The sequence below is a fragment of the Molossus molossus genome, unplaced genomic scaffold, assembly GCF_014108415.1.
Source record: "Molossus molossus isolate mMolMol1 unplaced genomic scaffold, mMolMol1.p scaffold_m16_p_1, whole genome shotgun sequence".
Classification (NCBI taxonomy): Eukaryota; Metazoa; Chordata; class Mammalia; order Chiroptera; family Molossidae; genus Molossus; species Molossus molossus.
This window is the reverse complement of record NW_023425344.1, coordinates 87,636,190-87,660,213: the sequence shown is the minus strand read 5'-3', so window position 1 is coordinate 87,660,213 and position 24,024 is coordinate 87,636,190. Positions and strand designations below refer to the sequence as shown.

At 39.0% G+C, this 24,024-nt stretch overlaps 1 protein-coding gene across 1 annotated transcript in view; it reads right to left on the bottom strand.

Moving 5' to 3' along the window:
• Window positions 1-24,024, bottom strand: part of LOC118632747 (glutamyl aminopeptidase) — a 113,798-nt gene that overhangs the window by 88,417 nt on the left and 1,357 nt on the right. Inside the window, exons 2-3 of the mRNA XM_036265962.1 lie at window positions 4,987-5,128; window positions 2,960-3,091 (exon numbers count right to left, since the gene is read on the bottom strand). Of these exons, the coding sequence (XP_036121855.1) occupies window positions 2,960-3,091; window positions 4,987-5,128 (274 nt within the window). The remainder of the gene's footprint in view (window positions 1-2,959; window positions 3,092-4,986; window positions 5,129-24,024) is intronic.

The following is a 24,024-nucleotide window of genomic DNA, read 5'->3' as shown; positions in this document are numbered from 1 at the left end:
CCTAAAAAGACCTCAGGCATGGATTTCCTGCCAACAGAGTCATAAAAACATACATCAATGGCTGGCCTCAATTGTTGCTAAATTACTGTAAATTACTCTTCAGTGACTGTTTTTTCAGGACTGAATCCAAATGTAATACAACTAACATTTAAAAAAGGAACTATGCAGAGTTAAAATTCTTCTGAGCTATCTTCCAAATGTGGTTACCTTTTTTTCTTAATTTTTTAGGATGGGTCCTCCAACATAAATTTTCTCATGAGCAACAAGGATATTCTAATATAGTGAATGGTTCAACCACTCTGCTCTCTCCAAGTAAACAATTAAAAAGAACACAGGGCTTTGTTCTGTGTTTATTGATATAAAGAACTCTTGCCAGAAGGGTGAACATACCCAAGGAAGTTTAATCAGGGTATTATAGATTCTTGGATTAAACAGTATAATCTGATCATGAATAGCATGTGATTAATATACCAAAATAATACTATCAGAAGCAGAGTGGATTAGAATGGTTTTTTTATTCATGGAATTTCTACTGGCAAAGTAATATAGGGCCCTTGGGTCAAAATGGAAACTTTGATGTATGAATAAATGAAACAGCAGAGGCATGGGAAATCTTGTTTTTTTAACTCTGGGTCCTGTTTCTGATTGTTTTCTCATAGCTTTCTGTTTCTATTTTATTATAATCATATCTTCTTGAATCTGAGTGTACTAATTAAAGTTTGTGCGCGTGTAAATGTTTAATTTTGCATGACTTTTTAAAAATTGGCTTTTGTTTTCTCAGTTATTACCACTTACCCCCACTGTATCTTGGATTTTCTTTTTTATGTTGCTTGTTTTCCTCAGGCTACCTGCTCAGCTCTGAGAATACAGTACTGTGAGTCTGGTATGGGTTCCCCCTGATGTTACACTTCAGTAGACTGAAGTAGGGTTTCTTGTTGGTTTGTTTTTGTTTTTGGTAAATCTCTCCGGAGTGAGAAATTATACTGGGAACCTTTGTGCTTGAGTGTCAGCTACAGGATTTCAGTTTAGAGTGAGTGGGTAGGGAGCCAGGCAGGGAACTTCTGAAATGTCAAAGAGGTGTAATTCATATTGTTATTCGCGCTAAATGCCTTAAAGTTCTCCCTTAAGGTTCTGTTCAACTTCTGAGGCTGCAGCCCCCCAGGTTTTGGCATGAGGAACACTCTGGTTGCCTGTCCTATGGGCAGGGCCGAGGGGGGGCACCCACTTTGCTCAGCTCCACATCTCACTTTCACCGAGTTCTCCTGGCAGAGCCCCTGCTACGTATCCAAAGAGAGTTTTTGGCTTCTGTTCTTTTATCAAGCAGAGCATCAGAAAGTGATATATTATGACAGCATGATCTTCATTTCCCACCCCAAAGAAGAAAACTTTGCTAATTTAAAACAGAATGGTATGTGCTCAGCTTTGAAAGAAGAACCGTTTAAAGGATATTTGGGGATCTTTGCCCAACTATATTTTCCAGTACGTCATTCCAAATGCTCTATATAGTAAAATCCATCGCTGGAGCTCAGCTAACTAACTTATAGTGTCTCCAATGGCTCACCCAGCCAGTACAGCTACACAGGAATATTCTCTCTTACATTAATATTAACACAGTTAGCCAATGGGAGTGCTCTTTACCACACCTGAAGGTCACATCAAAGCAACATAGGTGACAAAGGAAAGACAAAAGTTGGGTGTGTCATCATGATACACAACCTCTTTGAAAAGGTCTTCCAAAGTCCCTTTGAAAAACAGGCATTCGTCCATTTGCTGTAACTTGGATACAGTATAGGCAGCACACTGAAAACTCAGGTTTAAGCTATCTCAGGATCAATCCCTACTATACCAACATTGAGGTGAATTTCCCTGGGAACTACTTTCATAGGAAATAGAGAAATCCGTTCCTTCCCTCAAGGGGTTGGTGAGGAGGTAAAGATATTTTCAGAGGATCACATTTCAGAAGGTGTAGCAGGGCACAGCATTTAGGAAAATTTGAGGATTTTGAGTCTCCACCATTTGCCCACTGGGTGATCGTGAACAAATTACTTGAAGTCATTAAATTCTAATTCTCTCTCATTTTTCAAATGGGGGTGATGATTCCTTACTTACACAATTATATCAAAAAGCTTATGAGAACATATATATTATTATGTAGCACAGAGGCAGAGAGGTGGAATTACAGACTAAGTAAGTGTTTAGGACATAAGCAAAACGGGGGCCTCTAAAATGAGAAAAATGATTAGGTAAAAGTATTTGGTTTTTAAAAAGAAAATGATTGAATTAGTCATCTGGATAAAAAATAAGTTTAGACCCGGCAGGTGTGGCTCAGTGGTTGAGCGTCGACTCATGCAACAAGGGATTGCGGGTTCAATTCCCGGTCAGGGCACGTGCCCAGGTTGTGGGCCAGATCCCCAGTGGGGGGCATGCAGGAGGCAGCCAGTCAATGTTCTCTTTCATTGATGTTTCTGTCTTTCTCATCCTCTCTCTCTAAAATCAATAAAGAAAAAAAAAAGATAATAAGTTTAGTATTTACATTTTCTTACACTTCAAAAAATGCTTTCTTTTGACACTTTGTTGTTGTCTTACTTTGAATTACAGATAGGAATGGCACCACAGACCTCTCAAGGCTGGTTACTCAAAGGAGATTGGTTGCAGGATTCCTCCTCCCTCTCTGGGCCGTCTGGGACCCCACCAAACACATATACACAACCACCTAACTTCACTGGGCATGACCCAGTAATCTGAGGCTACCCACTTCTGTGTGCTGCGTTTGCTTACTTTCCACCTGTGCCCTTTTAGTTCCCATGATTCCGTGTTGTTCAGTGTACCATCAAGCTCACAGACCTGAGTAACAAATGAGCTTTTCTAGTCTGTTGTATGAAACAAAAATTCAAACAAGTAGAAAATGAATCACAAATTGATAAGCGATAAGTTTAAAAATGTACGTGAAGTAACTCACAGGTATGCCCCTTTTTGAGACTCTCTGCACGGGGTGAAACTGATGCACAGCAAAGCACACCAGGTATGTGCTCATGGGGACAGACTTCTTGAACGTTGTTCGATTCCACTTATCATCCACCGACTCTTCTTTCTATTGAAAACAAAAGATACTCTTTTTTTTTTTTAATCAAAAAATCAATCATGTACAAAAACAAATGATGGCCCCAAACCCGACTTCCTAGTGAGAAGTCCTTTGTCGGAGGTCGGGGTGAAGGAGAGAGAGAGGATTCCACTGCTTGGTGCAACTGCTGAGCCAGCTTTCTGGGTTTCTCTCCACGCCAGCTTTGCTTCCCTCGCTGCCAGTCACCAGTCCAACCCTCCATCTATGAAAACCTGCCCAGTTCCTGCTACCCACTGTTTAACACTCCCATGTGCCCTGCAGCCACACACTGAGTCACACAGCAGTGAGAAGCTTTAAAAAGGGATGAAGCACGGAGCGTCATTCACAAGTCAAGCATGTGCACACACGTGATCGCGGGGGAGTGTTGGAGGTCCAGCAGAGTAAGAGGCTCTGCAATAAAAACCTACTGGTATTAGTGTTGATCTCCTAATGATCCAGAATGTTCTCTTTTTTCCAGGACTTCCGGAAGTATACTCTGCAAAAGTTGAAGGTCATATGGGAGTTCCCGGGCAAAAGTCAGTCGAGTTAGCATGTTTTCTCTCCCCGCTTCCCCTCCCCCCTTCCACGCCAACACATACTAAAGGCACTTTACTCTGATCCAGTCTTCTGCATTGGCATCTCATACTTTATGTTTATTCTGTCCTCTCTCTTCTCTAATTGAAACCCAACTGCTCAGGGGCCTGACCCTGGAAGAAAACTAGTTTGACAAATTCATTCACACTGAGGCATAGATGGTGGCTGGTGGCAATTTACTTTGTAGTTCTCTAGAGATTTTGTTTGCTTTATTTTGTTCTTGTTTTTTGGAAGAATATTTATAATAAAAAGGGATGAATTTTCGAGATGATGTTTCAGATAGTAGATCAGAAAGACGGGAGATATAATTTTGTCAGGGTGTCTTTCTGATAGTAAGTAGGTGAGAATTAGATCTAAGAACAAGCTCGACCCTTTTACATGTCAAATGCTTAAGGTATAATATAACTCAACATTGAGGTAGTGACACTCCGGTTAACTACATTACCCATTATGGAAATGAGGATCAGGAAAGTTGAAAGAGTCTCATGTTAATAGTTGTACAGACAGAATTTATTGTAGCTTTTTTCCCCCTAACATTTAATGAACATGTCTAAATCACCAGAAGATCTATGGGCATGCTGTTCCCTGGAATTGGCTTCTACGCTCCAATATTCAAGTAATGATATTTTACAGTATCTCTATTTTAAAAACTGGATGTAGCCATGGCCGGTTTGGCTCAGTAGTTAGAGCTTCGGTCCGTGGACCAGAGACCTGGGTTTGGTTCCCACTAAGGGCACGTACCTCGGTTGCGGTTTGTCCCTGGCCCCATTTGGGGTCGTGTGGTCGATGTGTCTCTTTCACATCGATATTTTTCTCTCTCTCTTCCTCCCTCTCTCCTTCCCACTCTATCTGAAGATAAATGAAAAAAAATGTCCTCGGGTGAGGATTAAAATAAATAAATAAATAAAAACTAGATGTATATTCAAATACAAACCAAGACTAGTGATGAGGCCCTTGAGTATTTTTCAGTCTGTAATTCTTTTACTTTGCCATGAATCTGTCATTCTTTCAGTTAAGCAGAGCTCAGCAGGTGTGTATCACTGTATTGTCTCTTGCTTAGAAAACCCGGCATGGCATTTTACTAGACTGTGATCTCTTGGGATAAAGACTTCTAGGATTCAAAAAAAAGAAATTACTCAAGTGTATTCTGATACCTCTATGTAAGCTATTAGAGCACATTTGATTTTAGGATTCAATGGTGCTCTTTCATTGCAAATTGGGTAATTTGTCTAATATTTTAAATAAACTATCATAAAAAAAAAAAAAAAAAAAAACTTTTGAAAAATACTCACCAGCACTGGCATATTTGAAAGTGCCTGATAGTCCTTGGGGTGGACGATAGATATTGTAAAAGTTGCCTTTCTGTTGGGCTCATCAAAACAAGGGAAGGATTTCCTGGCATCTGTTGGTTCATGATCAGTAGCTGCTATGCTCCTTGGAAACAAACACACAAACAAAATACATGTTGTGTCTTCTGTCAGCCTCTACATTTCTACTCCTATAGAAAAAAAATCAACTGTATTATTATCATCGTTACATTTCTTAAAATAAGTTTCTATCCAAAAACTATCAAACAGTGGTCAAAGTCTTTTCTGGAATCTTTAGGTTAACAAATAAATGGAAGTCCAGAGACAATTTCCGATATTTTCTATGAATATTTAGATGTTTTGGTGCCATGATAAAGCATATGTGATCTGTAGATTAGCAAGAATAAAGCCAGTTATCACTCTCTTAACCACCAAGTTGTTGGAGAAGTAGATAATCACAAAACTAACTCAGGGCTCATCTCGAACGGCCCTTGAGAGAGTGAGCAACTGTGTTCTGCCACAGGGTAGAGGAGTATATTCCAGATCCCCAGCTCCTGTCCCTAATGACACGGTTTTCCTTATTTATGTTACACCAAGGACAAAACCCAGTTTCATTTTCATGCCTAGCTGGAGCTCTGAGTAATCTCCCAGGTGAAGCAGCCCTTGGCCAGGTTTAAAGCCTATTTTTGAGAAGAGAGGATTTTCTTACGGCTTGAGCTTGGCACAGACATAGGTAAGCAAACATGTTTATGTTTAATGTTTCCATCATTTCAAAGTGGAAATGCTTTTTCTGAGCAATTGCTCAAAAAGCCAGTGAATATACACTTCTTATGTATAGTTATATCACAGTAAGAAACCATTATCATATTACTCATTAGAAAAGTAAGCAAAGTAAAAACTGTAAAAGAAAGGAAAAGTAAAAAAAAAAAAAAAAATTTCACTTAGACTCATTAATAATTTGTGTAAGGAAAATATTTTGTCCTCCAAGATCCTCAGGGATTAAGGAAGGCATATCATAAAGATTACCAAGCTACATTATTAGATCATTTATTCATCCAAAAAATATTTATTGAACCACTTCCTTCCATACACACACACACACTCTCTCACACACACATTTGTGAGGCATCATCTAGGTGCTGAGGGAACAACAATGACAGAATAAATAAATAGATAAACAAATAAGTAAATAAATAAATAAGGAGCCTTATGGGCGCTCCATACAAAATAAAGCAGAGGGAACGACGGAAAATGACTCAGGAAAAGTGGTGAGCAACATGAAGTAGAGTCGTCAGGGACAGTCTCTTTGAGCAGGTGCTGGTTTGCTGATATCTCGATGATGAGAAGAAACCAGACAGGTGAAGATTAAGGAGAATGTACTGTAGCAGAGGGAATGGCAAGCACACAGCCTCTGAGGTGGAGAAGAATGTAATGTGGTGAAGAGCCCGAAAGGCGTCCAGTGTGGCTGAAGGGCAGTGAACCAGAGGACTGTGCAGAAGAGGCATCTCAGGAGGCCAGCAGACACCATGGTAAGAGTTTGGATTTCATCTGGGCTCTAGGGTGTACTATACACATTAATTTGTTTTAAAAAAATTATGTCCTAGGTCAACATCAATCTATAAGAAGTTAAAATATTTTTGAATTTCTTTTCAAAATCTCTGGATATAAAAATGACTTCTTAAATAAAACCTCAGCCAAGAAAACTAATCTATGTAAAAAAAAAACAAAAAAAAAAACACACATACAACCAGAAAAGTGTCGTCTGGAGGGATGGTTGACTAAGGAGGGACCTTTCTGAGATGATCAAAAAAAGTCAAAAATCCTGATCTTCATAGAAGCGTGGGTAACAAAGATGTGTTAATTTGTTTAAATTCATTGAATTGTGCCCATTAGATTTGTGAATATACTGTATGCAAATTTTACCTAAAAATAAGTGATCTAGTAAGTAGCTTTGCATTGTTGCAATGGTATGGGTTAGCAATTCAGAAACAACTTTCTCTAAATGCTAGTTTGTGCAAATAAAAGAAAAAGCAATGGAAAGCAGCTTTCTCACTGTTGGGGAAGAGAATTATAAATTTGTAAAGGGGGAAGCTTAGAATGTCCCCTTGGTATTATATTATAAGTGCAGGTTTGGTATAAATTCAATGATTTTCATATAGATAAGGTAGATGGATATAAAAATACACACAGGACATATGTTTCCTAGCTTCATCTGCTGAACAGGACTGAATGCAATTACAAGCATGTAGCAATGAGCACAATTAGTTCCCAGATGATCATTTTTAAATATCACTCTTCGTTGAAAGAAACCAGGACTCCTCAGAGAAATGGCTGATTCCGGTACAGGGTCAGGAAAAGTCCAAGATGATCCTGGAACATCTTGGTGTGCCAAAAAGTAAGGAAGTTCTCAAAGAATCATGGGAACAAGTAAAAAGCACACAGGAGTCTGCTTGAGGGGACTACCACTAGCCAAATCTGGGAAAATTGGAACATCAAAATAAACAATGGAATTATAACCCATTGAATAAAATAAGAATCCATAAATCCTTACTCTAATAAAATATGAATAAATAAATAAGTGGGGGAGAAAGGAAAGCTCTTCTTTATCATAGATTGCCTACTAATAATTTTTGGAGGAATGATGGATTTAGAAAATCATCAGTGGATGCCCAAACAAATGGGTGAAAAGTTTCTGTTTCGTTTTGGGTTTTTTTTGGCACGTGCCCCTAGCAGGAACCAAACCCAGAACTCTCTGGTCCACAGGTTGATGCTCCAACCGCTGAGCCAAACCGGCCAGGGCCAAATGGGTGAAAGTTTGATGAGGAAAGGGATATCTGAATAGTTGCAAAGACTCTCTCCGAAACTTACAAAGGGAAAAACTAATTTTACAATGGAGAAACCGGTTGTATATCACCTTAAGCAAGTGATCAAAGATAACAGCATCATTAATAATAGTACAAGCCAACTCGATGAGTCTCCTGATGTGACTTCCTGAGAGGGACATGGCATTACTTCTGTGACATTCTTGACAAAAATGTTTAACTTTTATGTCATGAGGGAAGTCAGACAAACTATAATTGAGGGACATTCTCAAAACAGGTAGTCTGAACTCTTCAAAAATATCAAGGTTGTGAAAGACAAAGACCAAGAACTATTCAGTTTAAAGGAGTCTAAAAAGGCATCGCTAAATGCAATAATGAATCCAGACTGGCTTCTGGACTATGAAAAAATAGCTCAAAAAGACATTTTGTGGTTTATTGATGAAATTGGATTATGACTGTGTATTAGATAATTGTATTATATCGATGTTAAATTTTCTGATTTTGATAACTGGGTTGTGGTTGTTAGAGAATGTTTGTGTAATTAGGAAATATACACTGAGTGTTGAGATAAAGGGGAACAGTGATTCAATATACAGAGAAACAGAGACATTGAAGAGGGAAGAGAGAGGAAATAGGACAAAATGTAAACAATTGGTGACTCTGAGTAAACTGTTTCTAGGAGTTCCTTTTACTAGTCATGTAACTTTTCTGTACCTTTGAAATGATTTCAAAATAAAAAGATACTCAAAAAAGTCTCAGCCAAGAATTTATTCTTCAAAAAAGTAATTTCTGCCCTGGCCAGTATGGTTTAGCTGGGCATTGTCCCAAGAACCTAAAGGCTGCTGGTTCAATTCCCATCAGGGCATATGTCTGAGTTGCAGGCTTGATCCCCAGTAGGGGTTGTACAGGAGGCAGCTGATCGATGTTTCTCTCTCACATTCATGTTGCTCTCTCGCTCTCCCTCTAAAAGTCAATAAGAATTTGTTTTTAATTAAAGTAATTACTGATGAGTTTTTGTGATAATAACAATTTATATAGTGAACTAAACTTTCTAACAACATGCAGATTGAACTGAATTGCAAAGAAATCTGTACACTTTTCTGGGGTACCAGGGTTTTCTAGTAAACTGCACCAAGCTCTTACTAGAAAAAAGTAAGGAAGTTCTCAAAGAATCATGGGAACAAGTAAAAAGCATGTTGTGTCAGCTGTCTTTTTCTCCCAAATTCTTCTGGCTTCTGAGTTCTTCCAGAGGCAGAGGAAAAGGACGTGTCACTCTAAGAGAATGTCGCAGCTTAAGCACACCTTAGAAATAATCCAGCTAACTAATTCGGGAATATAAGTGTGTGTGTGTGTGTGTGTGTGTGTGTGTGTGTGTAATTTGTGTGCGGGAGATGAGGATGAGGAAGGAGTGGAATTACATGTTTCGAAATAATAGCCGTGGGGTAGGTTTTCAAATAGTCTTTTCTAGTCTCTGCTCTACACCCCAGCATCCAAGAAAGCAAAGAGTTTTCTATCCTTTCCCCATCTTTCTTTAAAAGAGGTTGTGCTTGAAAGCTCAGAGATACTGTACTTTGGAAATGGAACATAACAGTGTCAGAGATGTCTCTGTGTGTGTGTTTGCTGGTCCTGTCAGTGAATGTGAATCACGGCAAACTCACTCAGTTGCAGTGACCTGCATGTACATAGGTGTAGGTAAGGTGCCATTTGTCAACAAGAAGGTTACAAAATGTGCATTGTTTTCTCTAAATTGTATATATAATTTTATAGGGAAATCCCCTTCTAAGTGTAAAATTTCTTGATTCTAATTCTACTTCAGCCCCATAAGTGTGACCTTGTACAAGTTACAAAACCTACGATTCTTAGTGCCCTCATCTATAAAAGCTGGTGACCAAAGCACATCTGGCCTCTTCACAGGTTCGGGGGAGAGTGGAGGGGTAGGTCACAGGTGGTACTAAATTTGAAACTCTCATGAAATTTACATAATGGGGCTGATGCTCCACATTTGGCTCCACCATTAGACCATCCGCCTGCGGTCCAGAGAGACCCAGGTTCGGTTTCCGCTAAGGGCACATACCTCAGTTGCAGTTTGTCCCCGGCCCCTGTGGGGGTTGTGTGGGTGGCAGCCAGAGGATGTGTCTCTCTCACATCAGTGTTTCTCTCTCTTCCTCCCTCTCTCCTTCCTGCTCTATCTGAAATGCAAAAATGTCCTCGGGTGAGGATAACAAAAACAAAAACAAAAACTACATAATGGGGTTGGGATACACTTCATTCTATTTTCTTAAATTCTAGAAATCTAACTACACTTTCTTTTCATTCACACACAACATATGCAACTTGAATCAACCAAAAGAAAAAGTCCCAAACGTAGATGCCACCTTATAGACCTTTCAAAAAAAGAAAGACTATGTCCAAGATTGACAACACTATGAATCCTGTATTCAGACCATGTATTCAACCACTCAGTTGGTTAAAATCTTTCATCCTGCAGACCACACCAGATGCCTAGGCCCCTACACAACTTTGCACAGAGTGCCCCAACAGGAGATGAGGAAGCAGAGTCCTAACCAGGGTCCACCACAGGTCCATGCTGATTTCTGATGTAGCACCTTCCACAACCAACAGGCTTCAAAATTTATTCATTAGACACAAATATCTACATTGGAACACAATTAGTTTTTAAAAATTTGAGTTTAAACATTATAGGTGATATAACAATTAAAAACAATAACTTATTTTTCTCATGAACTCCTGTATAACTCAAAATCTCCTATTTAAATATTCTAAATTCCATCCAAAGTTACTTAAGTTTTGTAAATACATGCAAATTTGAAAACAAAGTATGTGAGAGAGCAGTACAAAACAATTTTAGACCACAACTTCTCTGGGGAGGTATTATTCAATGATTAAAATGTTTTCTTTTTAAAATCAGCTGAATTGTGTTGTAAATGAATGGGAAAGCCCGGCTAATGGCACAATATGTTCAGGAGTGACTGCTGGGTATGTCCTGAAGACTTACAATGCCAGGCAAACGTGCGGAGGAAAACCACTGTTCCATGAAGGCCTCTCTATGCTACTCCAGTAACCCCTTTCGAGGCTGAGCACATTAAAAATATAATTCTATGAAGCTTATTAATTTATAAAAGGGAAGAACTGGACTTCCAGTCAAGATGGCGGTGTAGGTAAACGCAGTATCGCTTCCTCCCACAACCACATCAAAATTACAACTAAAGTGCAGAACAACCATCCTTCAGAACCGCCTGAAATCAAGCTGAATGGAAGTCCTACAACTACGGAATTAAATAGCCACATGGAGACTGGTAGGAGGGGCGGAGACCGACGGGCTGGTCCCACACCCACGTGTGGCGGATAAAAATCAGGAGGACACCTCGGCTGGGAAGGTCCTCCCTGAGGACTGAGGGGTCCCCGTCCCACACCAGGCTCCCAGTTCAGGGTTCTAGTGCCAGGAAGAGAATTCCCATCACTTCCGGCTGTAAAAACCAGTGGAACTGAAGCTGAAGGAGGCTGAGGCTGCTGGAGCCCCTGGCAGCTCCTCTTAAAGGACCCGCACAGACTTACTCAGACCAGCTCCCTCTGAGCTCCAGTGTGGAAGGGAGGCAGCTTGAAAGGCACCAGAGACATATGGGGAAGAACTAAGCTGTTTGGCATTTGGGCGAGGACTGGAAAGGCAGCTTTCCCCTAGACAGATGTGCTGGTGGAGCCGTTGTTCCTTTGGTGAGCCCTTCCCCCACAGAGCAGGCAGACGGCTGCCATATCTGGGACTCCAGCAATGTGGTTGCCCCACCCTGGTGATTCCCTGAGGCCCTGCTCCACCCAACTTACAGGCCCACCCAACCTGTTTACCATAGGATTGGCCTGTTTTGTTTTTGTTTTTTATTTATGAATTTTTATTTATTTTTTTGTTACAGATATTTTACCTTTTTACCCCATTGGCACCCCCCACCCTACCCCCCCTCCACCCTGTCCCCGGCTTAGTTGTCCAATCCATTGGTCATGCATACATGCACATAAGTTCTGTGGTTTATCTCTTCCCACCCCCCCACCCGCCATCCCCTCTTCTGAGGGATGTCAGTCTGTGCCCTACTTCCATGTGTCTGGGTCTACTGTATTCCTCAGACTGTTATGTTCATTATATTCCGTATATAAGTGAGTTCATGTGGTATTTGTCTTTTTCTGCTTGGCTTCTTTCACTTAGGATAATACTTTCCAGGTCCCTCCATGTCGTCTCAAAGGATAAGAGATCTTTCTTTCTTACCGCTGCATAGTACTCCATTGTGTATATGTACCACAGCTTTTTTATCCATTCGTCTACTGGTGGACACTTGGGCTGTTTCCAGATCTTAGCTATTGTAAATAGTGCTGCTATGAACATGGGGGTACATATATTCTTCCTGATTGGTGTTTCAGGCTTCTTAGGGTATATTCCCAGCAGTGGGATCACTGGGTCAAATGGAAGTTCAATTTTTAATTTTTTGAGGTAGCACCATATTGTTTTCCATAGCGGCTGCACCAGTCTGCATTCCCACCAGCAGTGTATTAGAGTCCCCTTTTCTCTACACACTCGCCAACACTTGTTGTTTGATGATTTGTTGATGGCGGCCATTCTGACAGGTGTGAGGTGATACCTCATTGTTGTTTTAATTTGCATCTCTCTGATGATTAGTGATGTTGAGCATTTCTTCATATGTCTCTTGGCCATTTGTATGTCCTGTTTGGAGAGGTGTCTATTCAGCTCCTCTGCCCATTTTTTAATTGGGTTCTTTGTCTTCCTTTTGTGGAGTTGTATGAGCACTCTATATATATTGGAAATTAACCCCTTATCTGATACATCATTGGCATCTGCTCCGTATGATGTCCGAAATTTTGTTGCCTACATTTTCTTCTAGAATTTTTATGGATTCACGGGTCACATTTAAGTCTTTTATCCATTTTGAGTTTATTTTTGTGTATGGTGTAAGTTGATGGTCTAGTTTCATTTTTTTGCATGTAGCTGTCCAATTTTCCCAACACCATTTATTAAAGAGGCTGTCTTTACTCCACTGTATGCTCTTGCCACCTTTGTCAAATATTAATTGAGCGTATTGCCTTGGGTCCATTTCTGGGTTTTCAGTTCTGTTCCACTGGTCTATATGCCTGTTCTTGTGCCAGTACCAGGCTGTTTTGGTTACGGTCGCTTTGTAGTATAACCTGATATCTGGTATTGTGATCCCACCTACTTTGTTCTTCTTTTTCAAGATTGCTGTGGCTTTTCGGGGTCTTTTTTGGTTCCATATGAACTTTTGAAGTATTTGTTCTAGTTCTATGAAATATGTCGTTGGTATTTTGATGGGGATTGCATTGAATCTATAGATTGCTTTGGGTAGTATGGACATTTTAATGATGTTAATTCTTCCAATCCATGAACAGGGTATGTGCTTCCACTTTTTTATATCTTCCTCTATTTCTTTTTTCAATGACCTGTAGTTTTCTGCAAATAGGTCCTTTACTTCTTTGGTTAAGTTTATTCCTAGGTATCGTAATTATTTTGGCGCGATGGTAAATGGGATTGTTTTTTCAGTTTCTCTTTCTGTGAGTTCGTCATTGATGTATGAGAATGCCGTCGATTTCTTGACGTTAATTTTGTATCCTGCTACTTTGCCAAATTCATTTATTAAGTCTAATAGATTTTTGATGGAGTCTTTAGGGTTTTCTATGTACAATATCATGTCATCTGCAAATAATGACAGTTTCACTTCCTCCTTTCCAGTTTGGATCCCTTTTATTTTTTCTTCATGTCTGATTGCTGTGGCTAAGACTTCCAGTACAATGTTAAATAAGAGTGGCGAAAGTGGACATCCCAGTCTTGTTCCTGTTCTTAATGGAAATGTTTTTAGTTTCTGTCCATTGAGTATGATGTTGGCTGTAGGTCTTTCATATATGGCCTTTATTATGTCGAGATCCCTCTATTCCTACATTGCTGAGCGTTTTTGTCAGAAATGGATGCTGGATTTTGTCGAATGCTTTTTCAGCATCTATTGATATGATCATGTGGTTTTTATTCTTCATTTTGTTTATGTGGTGTATCACGTTTATTGATTTGCGAATATTGTACCAGCCTTGCATCCTTGGAATGAATCCCACTTGGTCATGGTGAGTAATTTTTTTGATGTATTTCTGGATCCGATTTGCTAGTATTTTGTTCAGGATTTTGGCGTCTATGTTCATCAGGGATATTGGCCTGTAGTTTTCTTTCTTCGTAGTGTCTTTTTCTGGTTTTGGAATTAGAATTATTCTGGCCTCATAGAACGTGTTTGGAAGTCTTCCTTCTTCTTGAATTTTTTGAAATAGTTTGAGGAGAATGGGTGTTAGTTCTTTTTTGAATGTTCGGTAAAACTCCCCTGTGAAACCATCTGGGCCTGGGCTTTTGTTTGCTGGGAGAGTCTTGATTACCTCTTCAATTTCCTTAGTTGTTATTGGTCTGTTCAAGTTTTCTATCTCTTCCGGGAATAGTTTTGGGAGACTGTGTGTTTCTAGAAATTTGTCCATTTCACTTAGATTGTCGAATTTGTTGCCATATAGTTGTTCATAGTAGTTTTTAATGATCTTTTGTATTTCCGTGGTGTTGGTTGTTACTTCTCCTCTTTCATTTCTGATTTTGTGTATTTGGGTTCTCACTCTTTGTTTCTTGGTGAGTCTAGCTAAGGGTCCATCAATCTTGTTTATCTTTTCGAAAAACCAGCTCTTTGTTTCATTGATCCTTTGAATTGTTTTTTTGGTCTCTATGTCATTTATTTCTGCTCTGATCTTTACTATTTCCTTCCTTCTACTTGCTCTGGGGTTTTCTTTTTGTTTGCTTTCTAATTCTTTAAGTTATGAGGTTAGACAGTCAATTAGAAATTTTTCTTGTTTTTTGAGGTAGGCCTGTAGTGCTATGAACTTCCCTCTCAGAACTGCTTTCACTGCATCCCATAGATTCTGTGTTGTTGTATGTTCATTTTCATTGGTTTCCAGGAAGTTTTAAATTTCTTCCTTGATCTCCTCGGTGACCCATTCATTGTTTAATAACATGCTATTTAGCCTCCATGTGTTGAAATGTCTTTGCATGTTCTTGTTGCAATTGTTTTCTAGTTTCATGCCATTGTGATCTGAGAAGATGCTTGGTATGATTTCAATCTTCTTGAACTTGTAGAGATTTAGTTTGTGTCCTATCATGTGGTCTATCTTTGAGAATGTCCCATGTGCACTTGAGAAGAATGTGTATTCTGTAGTTTTGGGGTGTAATTCTCTGTAGATATCTATTAAATCCATTTGGTCTAGTGCTTCATTTAGAGTCTCTGTTTCCTTGCTAATTTTTTGCCTAGAGGATCTATCCAGTGCTGTCAACGGGGTGTTGAAGTCCCCTGCTATGATTGTATTGTTGTCGATTTCTCCTTGGAACTCCTCCAGAAGATTTTTAATATATTTTGGTGCGCCTATATTGGGTGCATATATGTTTATCAAGGTTATATCTTCCTGTTGGATAGATCCTTTCAATATTATGTAGTGGCCGTCTTTGTCTCTAGTTATGGTCTTCATTTTGAAATCTATTTTATCAGATATGAGAATTGCTACCCCAGCTTTTTTTTGCTTTCCATTTGCTTGGAAAATTTTTTTCCATCCCTTCACTTTCAACCTATGTGAGTCTTTTGTTGAGAGGTGGGTCTCTTGTAAACAACATATAGATGAGTCATGCTTTCTTATCCAAGGATTGGCCTGTTTTGGCTCATGCTTCAGATTTTCCAAAATTCTCTCAAACAAGCAGCACCTGGCCACAGCAAGCCACATACAATTTGCTAAGCGGCCCCAGGCCCAGCACTAGAAGCAGTCATCTGCAGGTTGCTTTGTAGCTTATGCCTGGTGGCCCCAGCTAGATCACAGGCACGGACTGACCTTGCCCCAGAGCCAGCACACCCAGAGGACAGCTTCAGACCATGTTAAAGCACCACCACCCAACCACTTCCACAAGTGATACACTCAAGGAATGGACTCAGGGAATACCAGAGCACTGCTGACGTAAGTATTGCTCTGTGTGGTAGGCCCCTGCACATCTGATTATCCAAGGTAATCAGAGGCCAGTTGTCAGTGGGCACAGCTAGTCCTTGCAGATAACCAGCCTGAGTAAAACTCTCCCACTGACATGCCAACAGCAATCAAGACTCAATTACAACAGAAGGGTATAAAGTGCACATGAGGGGTGCACCTCCAGGGCCCAGCTGGGTGATCAGGGAGGCTGTGCCACTGGACCCTACAGAATACCTACTATAATAGGCCACCCTTTGAAGCCTAGGAGACATAGCAACTCTATCTAATACATAGAAACAAACACAGGGAGGCAGCCAAAATGAGGAGACAAAGTAACATGTCCCAAATGAAAGAGAAGAACAAAACTCCAGGAAAAGAACTAAATGAAATGGAGATAAGCAATCTAACAGATGCAGAGTTCTTAACACTGCTTGTAAGGATGCTCAATGAACTTAGTGTGTGGCTCAAGAACATAATAAAGGACCAGTCAGAAATGAAGGATGCACTAACTGAAATAAAGAATAATTTACAGGGAATCAATAGTAGAGTAGGTGAAGCCAAGAAGCAAACCATTGACTTGGAATATAAGGAAGCAAAACAACCAATCAGAATAGTGAAAAGAATCCAAAAAAAATGAGGATAGTATAAGGAGCCTCTGGGACAATTTCAAACATACCAACATTCACATCATGGGAGTGCCAGGAGAAGAGAAAGAAATTGAAAACCTATTTGAAAATATAATGACAGAAAACTTCCCTAACTTGGTGAAGGAAACAGACATACAAGTCCAGGAAGCACAAAAAGTTCCAAACAAGTTGAACCCAAAGAGGGGTCCACACCAAGACACATCATCATCAAAATGTCAAAGGTTAAAGACAAAGACATAATCTTAAAAGCAGCAAGAGTAAAACAGTTAGTTACCTACAATGAAGCTTCCATTAGGGTGTCAGCCAATTTCTCAAAAGATATTTTGCAGGCCAGGAGGGAGTGGCAAGAAGTATTTAAAGTGATGAAAAGCAAGGACCTGTAATGAAGATTACTCTATCCTGCAAAGCTATCATTTAGAATCAATGGATATATAAAGAGCTTCCCAGACAAGAAAAAGCTAAAGGAGTTCATTACCACCAAATCAATATTATGTGAAATGTTGATGGGTCTTCTTGAAGCAGAAGATAAAAAAAATATGAACAATAGCCCAGCCAGTGTTGCTCAGTGGTTAAGTGTTGACCCATGCACCAAGAGGTCACCAGTTCCATTCCCAGTCAGGGCACATGCCCAGGTTGTGGGCCCGATCCCCAGTCAGGGGGCATGCAGGAGGCAGCCAATCTATGTTCTCTCTCATCAATGTTTCTATCTCTCTCTCCCTCTGACTTCCTCTCTCTATAAAATCAATAAAAAAATTTTTTTTAAAAATATGAACAATAAAATGGCAATAAATACATATCTATCAACAACTAAATCTACAAACAAAATGAGCAAGCAGAACAGAAACAGACTTTTAGATACAGAGAACTTTTTGTCGTTGCCAGATGAGAGGGGAGTTGGGTGAAAAAGATGAAGAAATTAAGACGTACAAATTCGTTGTTAGACTGATGAAACTCAAAGGGAAGGAGGGAGGTGGGGTGGGAAGAGAAAAACCAAAGAACTTATATGCATATATATATATAACCAATAGACACAGACAATAGTGTTGGGAAAGCAGGAGAAGGGCAGGATTGGGGAGTAGGAGGTTAAGGGGGAGGGGGAGAGGAACATCTGTAATACATTCAACAATAAAGATAAGTTTAAAAAAACAATAAAAGGAAAGAACATCCCTCTGACTTCTGTGAGTACATCACATCAAGGTGACTTTAGAGGAAGCTGAAGAAAGGAGGAGACAAGGCACATCACAGGCCAGTTCACTCTGAATCAACTTAAAAAACAAAAACAAATTACTTGATTATCTCATAACTCATTTGGCCTACTATTTCCATTGAAGACTCTCAGGCTGTATTCAATAATTTAATAACTTAATCCAGCAAAATAAATAGCAAGGTCTCGGTGAAAACCTTAAACAAGAGGCTTCTGATGCAAGCAAGGCAGCCACAGTTACTAAGTGTCTCTGCTGACTGAAGCTAGAGTTCCAGATTTCACAGGAACAGCTGTGCAGACTAAGGCTAGAGTTCCAGATTTCACAGGAACAGCTGTGCAGACTAAGGCTAGAGTTCCAGATTTCACAGGAACAGCTGTGCAGACTAAGGCTAGAGTTCCAGATTTCACAGGAACAGCTGTGCAGACTAAGGCTAGAGTTCCAGATTTCACAGGAACAGCTGTGCAGACTAAGGCTAGAGTTCCAGATTTCACAGGAACAGCTGTGCAGACTAAGGTTAGAGTTCCAAATTTCACAGGAACAGCAGTGCAGACTAAGGCTAGAGTTCCAGATATTAGTAGAGAAGGCTGTCTCACTAAAACTGGAGTTCCAGATTTCAGCAGGGAAGGCTGTGCTGACTAAAGCTAGTGTTCCTGATTTCAGTAGAGAAGTCTGTGCAAACTAAAGCTAGTGTTCCAGGTTTCAGTAGGGAAGCTGATCAATGCAAGACAACCTATCCAGCGTATTCAGATTCCAACATGCTTTAGGTGGTTTGAATGAACCCATTATTTAACTTTACTTTCCCATTGTTTTTGCCTAAGTAGAAGACATTCAAGATCAAATAAAACCTTTTTTGTTCTTGCTTCTAGAATAAAGAAAATTATTAAGCCTCCTGCAACAAGTAAACAAGACTAGAGAAAGTGATTCTTTATTGTTAATGGATATACTGATTGCTCGACATATCACTCTAAGAATATAATAAACTGACTTACAACTAAAATTTCAGGATCGAAACTACAAACAGATAAATTTGTCCTCAAGGTGGGAATGTACCACACAAACACACTTAACTAAGACCATTCCCCTTCTTTCTTTCTTTTCTTTTCTTTTTTTTTTTTTTTTTTTACCATATTTCCACTTAATACCTAAATCTTTTCACAAGCTTTATTTATCCTTGCGCTTCAGATTTATTTATCCCAATGTCTCCTAGAATCTCTTCCTAGATGTCTGACAAGCATTCAACATGTCTAACACTAAACTTATGATCTTCCTTCTCAACCGAGTTCTTCTCTTCTATTTCTAATTAATGTCTGGGCTGTTACTCAGATCAGGTATCTGGGGCATCCTAGATCCATAACTTGACCTTCGCCCTCTGCAGAGTCAATCAGTTTGCAAACCTTCACTCCCTTACCTGCAAAGGGTCTTCTCCATTCTGTCCTCTTGTGTCTGTCTGTTTTAACTTTTTTTATTTTTATTGATTTTAGAGAGAGAGGAACAGAGAAGGAGAGAGATAGAAACATCAATGAGAAAGAACAATACTTGGTTGCCTCCTGCATGCCCCCAATGGGGATTGGGCCCACAACCTGGGCATATGCCCTGACCGGGAATGGAAATGGCAACTTCTTGGTTAATGGGTCGATGCTCAACCACTGAGCCGCACCAGCCACGCTTCTGTGTCTTTCTTGATGCCACTGTGCTATCTGACCTTCATCTTCTCTTTCCCAGGTCATTGAAATATTTCTCATATACCCACATATGGATTTGGCTCTTTCCTTCACCATCTACATCTAAATAGTAACCAGTTAATTTTTCATTCATAATGCCTGTCCTTAGCTATCCTGTCTTTTCTTTCTCATGGGTTTTCCAGAGTAATCTCTAGCTAGCCTCTTTACATAAACCTCTCCCACAAACTAATTTTTTCTCTCCACTCTGCTCTTCTGACTTGGTACCTTTCCTTTTCACCTGCTTTTACCTTCTCATCTGTCTATTATAATCCCACCATAATATCAAAATCCAGTGTCAATCCTACCAATGTTATAAAGAACACCCAGAAAACTCAAACTAGAAACCATCCGTCCCCCTTTTAAATTCTTGTGATTTCTGTCAATTTCAATATTACAATATGAGAAGTCCTTAAAGTATAAAGACTATTTTCCCAAGTAAAAAAATTTTTAAAGATGTATCAACCCTGCTTCTCATCAACAAGATGGGCAGAAAAGAAACCAAAGAAAGTTTCCCACACTGAGTTGGAAGGTAGAGATGTCATTGGTGGAGGTTGGACTCCTTCATGGGTAAGGGTCTGGAGCCGTGAGGGTCCTGTCCCAGCTTGTGCCAGAGGGCCTTAGGAGTGTAAATGTCTGTGTGAAACGTTTCTATGTATTCATTCAATAATATTTCAGAGTTCACTGTGTGCTAGGCAGTGAACAGGAGAGACTCAGCTTACTCTCAGCAACCCACAGAAGAGTCCACAGTCACATAAGGTTGGTAAGCTGTAACTATGGCAGTCTCTTGAAATTCATGATGGACACTGTCATATAAAAGTCTCTGAAAAGTCCCACCATTAAAAACACACAATGCACTGGCCAGTGTGGTTCAGTTGGTTGGAACATCATCCTATGCAACAAAAGATCATGGGTTCGATTCCCAGTCAGGGCACATACCTGAATTGCAGGTCCAGTCCTCAGATGGTACATGTGTGGGAGACAACCGATTGATATTTCATTCTCACATTGATGTTTCTGTCCCCCTCTCCCCCTCTCCTCATAAAAATCAATAAAAGCATATCCTCCAGTGAGGATTGAAACACACACACAATTATATTGTAGTTCATATTATTGCCTAAACTAGTTTGCTCACAGAATCCTGACCCTGCTTTTGTTCTGGCAAAACCTATTAATATCCCATGCAGCTAGAGCTGTGTGGAACATACTTTGGGAAATTCTGTGTAAAAGCAGTTCAAATGCTGAGAAAGAAATGCTCAACCTGAGAGAGAAAAAAACATTGTTATATATTTTGGATGTTTGAGTTGAGGGGATTCTGTCTGGGAAAAGAACTGAAAGGGGTGGGGGTTTTGGCGGTGTGGGCAGGGAAACACTTCAAAGGTTCCAATCTTTTTAAGTTGTTTTTATCAGACCTTAAGGAACAGACCAGCGAACAGTAGGAAAAGTGACTTTTAAGTTTCTCAGACTTTCTCCTCCTAAGCCGCACTGCAAGCCTAACCCCAGCAAGATGATGTAGACCAGCGGTTCTCAACCTGGGTCATGACCCCTTTGGGGGTCCAATGACCCTTTCACAGTGGTCGCCTAAGACATTTAAAAACACATATTTCTGATGGCAATTCATAACAGTAGCAAAATTACAGTTATGCAGTAGCAACAAAAATAATTTTATGGTTGGGGGTCACCACACCATGAGGAACTGTAGTAAAGGGTCGCACCATTAGGAAGGTTGAGAACCACTGATGTTGACAGACAGTATTGATAGGGTTCTAAGCTGCCTCCACCTTCTACAGCTCTCCTTTATCTCAGAATTTTGAGGGAAAGAAGCTCACATCGTTGTATCCCTCCTGTGAAGTTCAAGTTCTGGTTATATTGGCAGAAATCAAGTAATTTTGGTTACTAATGAGTTCAGCCATGTTCACATTATGGTTGCAACAATAATATCCCAAACTGCTAATACTCTATCCTGGAGTTAAATTTTACATTAAGGCAAAAGAGTCAGAGAATGTAATTTTAATTGCATGCTTAAAATGTATTACTATCATGGTAGTTTAAATTGTATGAGCTTCAGATATTACAATGCTCACTCTGTAATGTGAAAGAAGGGTGCTGCTCTAGTGAATTCATTCTTGCATCCTTATATGGACACTGTGATGGGAACCCCTAGAGGCCTGGATTGTCCAAAGGCTTGAAAAAAATGCATTTTTCTCATATGTTTGAAATATTTCCTAACAAGCAAACCAAAAGTATTCCATTGAGCCTAAATGAAGTTATTGAGTATGTGCCAGAACTATCCCAAAGTGTGCATGCAGAACTGGCAGCATCCTGTGTAATGTGAGAGCCTCGACCGCTACCAATGAAAGCAGACAAACTTGGGAAGACCGGCTTCCCTGAGGACCCAGCTGCGCACAGGCCTTCCTCGCCAATCTTGCTGCCGCATAGTATTTTCTGACCAGTAACGAAGACAGCTGAGTTTCAGAACGTCAGCTCTCATGTATATATTTTATGGCAAAGTTAATTGGTACAGTAAAATAATCCAAAGATTCCGAGTAAATAATATATATTTTACTATATGGTGCTTTTTACATTTTATAAAGTATGTAATGGAAATTTATTAATGAAACATTGTTTCCTATTTTTTGGCCTTCCAAAATAATAATTCTTATAAAATATTTTGCTGACTCTACTTGGATGAAATTTCTGGTGTTTTCACAACGTAAGAAGCAGTTTTACAGGCTTAGAAATAATTAATCATTTTAAAGTTTTGACTCATTTTCACTTTACACTAATGAATTTTCAGAACCTCTTAAAGGTGGATATTCTTCAGAATAGAATACTTTTTTCTCCAATGAAGTGCAAACACTTTAAAAAATCATTTTATTATTAGTGTGGCTCAGAGAAATAGGTACTTTGATTCATTGTTGGTAGAAATGTAATTTGGAACATACTTTTTGAATATAATATACATATGTGCATGCATTTATACATATGTAGATTGGACCATCTTCCTAAAGAAATATTAGAAAATGTTGCACATTATTATAGAGATGTTCAGTACAATTTTATAGGTGTTTCTAGTTTTAAAAAGTAAGAGCAACTTAAATGCCCAGGTTTAATGGAAAAGTTGAATAAATTATATTGAATTCATACAATGAACTATCATGTATCGATTAAATAATTTATGCAAGAATACCAAATGACATGTTGAGGTGTTGATATACCCTTAAAGCATGTAACATAACTCTACATACAGCATAGTAATGCCATGTATAACTGTGTCCAGAAAAAAACGCTAGAAGAATATTTGCCTAAATATTAATAATGACTATACTTGAGTGATGGACTTATAGATGGATTTTTAAATTTTTTCCTATAATATTCCCTGTCTTCCAAGTTTTCTGCAGCAAATTTGTATTATTTATGAAATAAATAAACAAAATAAATGTTATAAGTTCCTCGGTGTATTCATACCCTTCATATCCTAACATAAGGAAATGAACAGATAGACACTTAAAGATGTACTTACAACTGTGTTCTTTCCTGACTTATTTACAGTAATAAAATACTGAAAGCAACTCAATGTTCATCAGGGAATTGGTTTTAAAAAACAACAGTGCATTTATGCAACAAAATATTGTACAATTTTCAACATCAGATTCTTAAAAGTATTTAAGAATGGGTGGGAAATGCTTATAAGAAGTTAAATTAAAAGGTACATAGATAGATAAATACATAGACATAACATAATTATAATTTTAATCGCCTAAAAAAATATTAGAGTTATATTTTAACATGTTAATGGGGTTACCACTGGATGGTGTAAGTATTTACATGTTCTTTTTATTTCCTTTTTTAACAATTTTCTATGCTTTCACATTTGTTTTTATAAACAAAAATGTAAACAATAAAGAAGTTTGTCTGGTTGCTAGTGATATTAAGATATACCACATATAGGAGGATGATCCCTTCAAATATTTTTTTCAAACTAGCATTTCTACCCATTGTATCAGTGTACCACACAGTAAGATAGGACTATTTCAATATGTTGTTTTAGTACTTGGGTCTCTGTGACAAACAACAGAAATAATTTTGACCAAAAGGTTTGCTTTCCTTTATAAGAAGCATAAAACAACACAGGAGATGGATGTACAGTGAGCTGGTCCTGGATTCACATTTCTGAACTGTGACACTAAGGTTTCTTAATCATTTACCTGTTCAGAATCTAAGTAAGCAAAAGCCAAAGTAGTTTCAAATTCAATGGCACCTCAGGTGTAGCCTTCCTCCCTCATACAAAGACTGCAACCATAGTATGAAGGTTTTTTAAAGATCATTGAGTTTATGCCTTTAACACAGCTCTAGTAACAGACTCTGATTGATTGTCAAGGCGAGTGACATCTTTGCTAGATTCAAGAAATGAAATTGTGTACACACACACACACTTGAAAGACTGTGTGGAGGAAAAATGTTTTTATGACCTTTATTACATATCTTTTTATTTCCTTAATATATCTCTTATGATGCAAAGGTTTAGCATTGCCATGAAAATTGCATTATGGGCAATAAGTCCAAAGATTTA